We start from the raw sequence: 6,736 nt of genomic DNA on the forward strand, positions 1-6,736 counted from the left end.
GGGTGGACGCTAGACAGATGATGACGACACGCACGAGCGACACACGCAGACACAAACAGGCTCACAAGACACACAGCCAGCGGGCTGCCACATTCTAGATAGGCACGCTCCGCACCTCCGAAGCCTCCGAACGTTCGATTCGCCCCGTAACGTCTAACCGCCGCCGCGCATAACTGACTCCTCATCACCTCCCTACCAACATACATAGGAAGGAAGAACAGCCACTCAGCCAGGCTCGGACTGGACACCAACGCGGTATGGGTGGACGCCGGACAAATGAACTCTCTCTCACAGCAGACAGGCTCGACACAGGTGCGAACTGGCGCGTGCTAGTACTATCACCGGCACACGAAGAAAAGAAAAAACGAAACCAGGAACCATACACGCCGGAATTCAAGGTCGCCGGTGGCCTCCTCGCTTGCCCCCGCTTGCCCGCGCTTCGCCACAACCCAAAACTCTCGAGCCAGGCGAGAACTCGCCATTACACACATGGTTGCGCTCACTCTCGCCACCGCCTGCGCAGATCTACAGACGCCGAAACCACCATGACGCTCTGCCTTTTTGCGGTGCTCAGCCTGGGCGAGGTCATGACGACGATCAAGATGTCGGACCGCCTATCCGCGCAGTTCGAGAACTTCCGCTCAACCTTCGAAGGGTCGCAGGTGACGGACCGGCGCCGTTTGGACTGGGAAGATAATGGCAGATGCTACTTCGACGATCATGACGATGATGGATCGCCGGATTACAACTGCCACCGATGCTACTGCAACTATTGCTGGAACCCGTACGGACTTTACTACTATTGCTGCGGGACCTGCGGGGTCTACTTCTGGTACTGGGGCTGGATCTTCATCATGTTCGGCCTTTGCTTCCTCATTTTCATCCCCTTTGCGGTCTTTCACGAACCAACCCGCACGCGGGTTGTCCGGGTCAAGACGTGGACCTCCGGGCGGTTCTCGAGCGCACCGGCAAACAACGTGCAAATGCAGCCCGCCCCCGTGGCCACGCCGCCGGCGGTGCCCGTGGCCACGCCAGTGCCCGTGGCGACGCCTGTGTAAGAAGCCGACACGCCCGGAGCAGGCGGACATCGCTTCCAGGGAGGGTGGCGACGCCTGTGTAAGAAGCCCCCCCCCCCCCCCCTGGCATGTGGTGAAGCTTCTGGGGGGGTGGGGACCCCCCCCTTAGCATGTGGTGGGCCCCCCCCAGCAGTTCGTGGGCAGGAATAGCCGCCAGAGAGCCGATTTTGCCCCCAAAGTTGTGAAATGGTGGCTGAAAGTCCAATATCTTGGGGAATCTGACCAGTCTCAAGGCTCATGTAGCTCCAAAGGATGATTTTCCCCTCGAAAATGTTGCGAAATGAGGGCGCAAAATCAAGGGCCCGGAGGGTTTGAGGTCTGACCACGAGTCTCTGGGGGGGGAGGTCTTCGGCCATGACCCCCCCCCAGCATGTGGTGAAGGTGCTGGGGGGGTCGGGACCCCCCCCCTAGCATGTGGTGAAGGTGCTGGGGGGGGTCGGACCCCCCCCCTAGCATGTGGTGTGGAGAGAAGTGCGCCCCCCTCCCTGGAAGCGATGTCCGCCTGCTCCCGCCACGCGCCACGACCAACGCAAAAGGGGGGAGCGCATCAAACCCACTGCCGCCCCCGGTCAGCGCGGCGGTCGATTCACGCACAGGGATAGAAAATGGGGCCAGGCCCAACAATCTCAATCCGTCAGCCGACCCACGCTCAATCCACCGGCACTATAATCCACCCACCTAAAATCCACCCACATGACACTTTTGGCTACGCACTGACCCTTCTCCCACGTGCCCTTGCCCGCCCCTCTGACCGCCTCCCGAGAGGCCCGACTTTGAGGGGCTGGTGAGAGCCCCCACCGTTGCGCCCTCACCTCACGCTGACATATCCTTTGGGAATGCCCATGGACTCTAGGGACCTGGGGGCAGCTTTGCCCGCGGGTGCCATGCTAGGCTATGGTAGCCATTCTCCCAGATTCTCCGGAGAGGCCGGAAAAGTGGCGAAGGCGGCCTCCGCTCAAGGATCGTTGGGATTTTCTGGTGACTCAGGAAGGAGGGGTCTGCGCCAAATAAAAATCGGTTCCGTGCTGTCCGCCCCCGGCTACGCCTGGCACAATTTATTATAAGTCGGGGCTTCATCTTCCGCCCGAGAGAAAAATCCCTCTTGCCTCTCAGCCCACTATGCCATAGCCGCCGAGACGGCGCGCTCTGCTGACTCTCATCTAGCACCCTCTTGGGGCCTCTCCTGACCGACCGCTGTGGGCCTCTCCAGACCTCCTCTTGCCTATGGGAGTACCCCTCTCAGTCTACTTCCTAGGACACAGGCACAGGTTTGCATAATGCGAGCTCTTTCTCAAGGGCTATAGTGCAGAGAAGAAATGCGCATTAACTCGCACCGGGCGCATGATAAATTTTTTTTGTATTCGCATGCGATAAATTCTTTTTTCGCTCAGGCGCACGCGTCTAGCCTTCGGCTCTCATCGCGAACTAGCCGTAGATATGTTCGCCCGCACCCTGCTGAGAAGGCGCCGCGCGGCCACCGTCGCCGCCGGCGTCGCCGCCTCTGCCTTTGGCCTCTCGTCGCTCGCTGCTGCTGACTCCGCGCCGCCGGCCTCCAAGCTGGCGAAGAAGGAGTCGGGGCTTGGCGTCTCGTTTGAGGTCAACGTGTCCCCCTCGCAGCTCGAGGTCGTCGAGCCCAGGATCCCAGACGACGGGCTGTCTCCGACGGAGTGGCGCGCGCTCAGGCTCGAGAGCGTTACGCCGCTCTCTCACAACACCGCCGTCTACCGCTTCGCGTTTGAGGACGAGACTGCCTCGTCCGGGATGAGGGTGGCGTCCTGCCTGCTCACAAAGGCCGCCATCGGGTCGGAGAAGGCGGACGGCTCGCGTGCCAACGTCATCCGACCCTACACGCCCATCTCGCGCCCCGACGCCAAGGGGCACGTCGACCTCGCCGTCAAGACCTACCCCGATGGAAAGATGTCGCAGCACATCGCCAGCCTCAAGGTGGGCGACACGCTCGAGATCAAGGGCCCGGTCGTCAAGCTGCCTTACAAGCTGAACGAGCACGCCAAGCTCGGGATGATTGCGGGCGGCACGGGCATCGCGCCGATGCTGCAGGTGATCGACGAGATCCTCGCCGGCGAGAGCGCGTTCGGAAAAGACAACACCAAGGTGTCGCTCATCTTTGCCAACGTGTCGGAGCAAGACATCCTGCTCAAGGAGGAGGTGGACAGGCGGGCGGCCGCCAACCCCAGCCAGCTTGAGGTCTTCTACCTCGTTGACAAGGCCTCGAGCCCCGACTGGAGCGGTGGCGTCGGGTACGTCACCAAGCAGATGCTGGCCGAGAGGATGCCGCCGCCCGGGAGTAGCGGCCGCGTCTTCGTGTGCGGGCCGCCGCCGATGGTCAAGGCGCGGCCGCGCACGGGCGGGCCCAAGGCGGGGGCGGGCGACGTGGAGGCACCGAGCGCCGAGAGCGCCGACCCCCGCGCCGACCCCCGCGCCGCGCAGGTGGTGTGCGGCGCCAAGGGAACCAAGGAGGACCCAAAGGCGCAGGGCGAGCTGTCGGGCATGCTCAAGGAGCTGGGCTACGCCAAGGAGGAGGTGTTCAAGTTCTAGGTAGAGCAGGTTGGGGGAATATTACCGGCGACTCTGGTTGAGAGTAGAGTTTCGTATTCGCTGTTTATTCACGCACGCCCCTAGGGAAGCTAGCTAGAGCCCACGGTTCCCGGGGTCGCCTGAAACGAGATAGTTTACCTCTATGAAAGCGTGCAACACGTATAATACATAATACACTGGGGGAAATCCGGCGTATTCACATGAACCACCCCGCACGCCACGGGCGACGGGGCGAGTCGGAGTTTTCGCATTTCGGAGTTTGGCCGAGCGTTTTTGATCTCTGGGTCTGTGGGCGCCCGCCCGCCGCCTCTGAGGGGGTCGGGCCCCCTAGACTGAAAACAAAAACAAGCTCGAAAACAGCCAAAATCAGCCTGCGAGAGAGGCACTGCGCGCCGCTGACCTCATATGGGGATGTGTGCCGACCCTAAGCGCCATCCTTCCTGCTCTCACCTGATGCTGCTTCCCCGCGCCGCCTCCTTGGGCCCCCTTGGGCGTATTTTCTACTCCCAGTGGGGTCCCGGCCCCCCCCGGGCCCCCTCTTGTTTTCTGTTTTCTGCCAGTCCCGTGCCCAGTGTTGTGCGAGAGGGAGTTTTGTTGTAAAATTCTGTTTTTCAAAACGCCCGCCCGCCCGCCACCCCGAGGCGGCTCGGCCCCCCACAGACCCAGAGATGAAAAACGCTCGGCCTTTGGACTGCACAGCTGGCCGCGGGCGCGCACACGACACACGAGAGTCGAGACCTGCACGAGACACGTCAGTCTAACGTGCGCGCACAATCCACATTCGAGAGCATATTGCATTCAGGCCTACAATGAACAAAACCGGTACAACATCACTTACCCCTCAGGTAATCTCCTCTTCAAGCACACGAAATCAGGCCCCAAAGGGAAGCTGCGCCTCCAAGTGGTCCGGACTCAATGACAATGTCTCACTGCAGTGTTCATTTGGCACAAACCCAAATCACCCAAGGCACCACGTCCTTCGCCCCCCACCAGGTGTAAAAAGTCGGTGAGCTCCCCCAACATCTTCTTCCGAAACACCATGATGGCACCGTCCAGCCGGTCGTAGCCACCTCGCTGGTTGATCAGATTCTCAATGACGACGCGGTCTTTCTCCACGCTGCACTTGCCTTCGCTTGTCTTGACTGCAGAGATGAGCTCGAACTTTTCGACTGACCACCGGTACATGTCAAAGAGCCCACGTATCTGCAGTGCTGCGTCGATGCCCACGTCTGCCTCGTGCGCCACCCACAACCGATCGTAGACCTCCGAAACGGTCGTGTGGAGCACAAACATACCGTGCGTGGGCCTTGATTCGATGATCTTGGAGAAGGGTTCGAGTTCAACCTGCTCCGAGATTGATAGGCCCTTCTCCGCACCGTCCTGCGGTTGATACATCGAAAAGGTGCAGAAGAAGAACCGTGCCGTCGAGGGCACGCCAAAGTGGTTAACCATATTCTGTAGGCAGTTATACGTCTCGACGACCGACCCCGCCCTGCGTGCGAGCATACCTTCGACCGGCACTTGCTCGGCGTTGTTCATGAGGAGCGCGATAGAGCATCCGGTCCCCTCCGTCCAAGGCTTGACAAAGTGGTCGTTGATGTCGACATGGTGATATTGTACTCGCCCTTGATCTCAGCGAGCTTCTTCCAGGTGTCTGTAGACACGCACATCCGCACAAAGAAAACCCATTGCTCGACACTGAGCGACCAGCACAGCGGGGGGACATGCTTCTGTCCCGGCCCAGACTTCGCAAGCCACTCTGGCCGAGGAGCGAGGGGCGCGTAACCGACGATGATGGGCTTGCCCTGAGCATCCTGTCCGTCGGTGATGGGCTTGGTTCGGGGAGCTGTTGCAGCCGGAGCGGGAGCGATTGCTTCGGTAAGGTGGGCGGTGCACGAGTTGCTGAATTTTCCAGTGCCGCCTCCTGCTGCTGGCGCTGCCTCTCTGCCTGTTCCTCTTGCTTCCGCTGGAGCTCCGCAGGCACTGGCTTGCACTTACTTCTCCGTCGATGTTATCTTAGCCGGAAGCTGGACGCGAAGCTGGCCGCCGTCGCGCTTGAGCACCTGACCCACTGTCGGACACACAGCACGCAGCTCACAGGACAGCTCACGAGGTGGCGCTGTATAGTGGGGTTCTCAGGGACTGACACGGGAGAAGAAGGTGGAGCACAGGGACGGGGACACAGAACTCACGAACTAAAACATCGACGCCTAAATTTAAATGCTAAAATCCGTTTCGTATTCGAACTTTTCAGAAACTTGGAGCTCTCTATTTTTTTTCAGTGTATGTAGCTCTTACGAACATACCCGTAGGTGAACTGCTGACAGGGTTTGCGATGAGGAGCGATCCGAACGTGGTATTCGGGTGATCAGATCACTACCGCCGAAGCGCAAGCGCTTGGAGCAAGGGAACTGCCACGTATGGGTCCCAGACTAGCACCCCACCTCGCGGGCCGACGTTCTGGCCCAGCAAGGCTGCTGCGGAGCACTCGGGGCCGATGTTCTGGCCCAGCGAGGCCGCTGCGGGGCACCCGGCGGCTCGGTTCGCTCATCAGCGCAAACTCGGTCGAGCAGAAAGTAAGGTGTGTGTGTAAAGGCGGCGCGGCACGATAAGGGTCGGCGGTAAGGCGGCGCGGCGGCAGCAGGCGGCAGGCAGGACATCGGACGGCGGGACATACGGCGCGGCGGGCGCGGCACTGTAGGAGCGGCGGTACGGCGGCACGGCGGTAACGGACGGCAGGGGGGGCGGCAGCAATAATATCGTTGGCCGAAGCCTCGTTGGCCGAAGCCTCGGTGGCCGAAGCCTCGGTGGCAGAAGCCTCGGTGGCCGAAGCCTCGGTGGTCGAAGCCTCGGTGGCACGGAGGAAGGAGCGGCACGGTAAGGAACGGTGGCACGACGGCAGACCACAGCGGCGAAGGAACGGCGAAGCATTTCGGGCGGGAGGGTGAGGCGAGGGTGGCGGCGGTTCGGATCACGAGGAGGTACAAGAAAGTCGGGCGCGGGCGGGCGGGGTGGCGCCGAGGCGGCGGGAGGGTGACGGGCGAGGGGGGTGGCGGGTTGGATCACGAGGAGGTAGAAAGTCGGGCGCGGGCGGGCGGGGGGCG

General features: G+C 61.3%; 2 protein-coding genes across 2 annotated transcripts; both read left to right on the forward strand.

Annotated features, from left to right (window-relative positions):
- Positions 1–545: 545 nt before the first annotated feature.
- On the forward strand, positions 546–1,058 carry EMIHUDRAFT_122143 (hypothetical protein; the record flags this gene model as incomplete). The annotated part of the gene is made up of 1 exon (XM_005791230.1): positions 546–1,058. The coding sequence occupies one exon, from the start codon at positions 546–548 to the stop codon at positions 1,056–1,058; it is 513 nt and encodes a 170-aa protein (XP_005791287.1).
- A 1,455-nt stretch (positions 1,059–2,513) lies between these two features.
- Positions 2,514–3,802, forward strand: EMIHUDRAFT_373005 (putative cytochrome b5 reductase; the record flags this gene model as incomplete). The annotated part of the gene is made up of 2 exons (XM_005791231.1): positions 2,514–3,419; positions 3,525–3,802. The coding sequence occupies 2 exons, from the start codon at positions 2,514–2,516 to the stop codon at positions 3,630–3,632; spliced, it is 1,014 nt and encodes a 337-aa protein (XP_005791288.1). The 3' UTR covers positions 3,633–3,802.
- Positions 3,803–6,736: the final 2,934 nt, after the last annotated feature.

The sequence above is a fragment of the Emiliania huxleyi genome, assembly GCF_000372725.1.
Source record: "Emiliania huxleyi CCMP1516 unplaced genomic scaffold EMIHUscaffold_1142, whole genome shotgun sequence".
NCBI classification, from domain to species: Eukaryota; Haptophyta; order Isochrysidales; family Noelaerhabdaceae; genus Emiliania; species Emiliania huxleyi.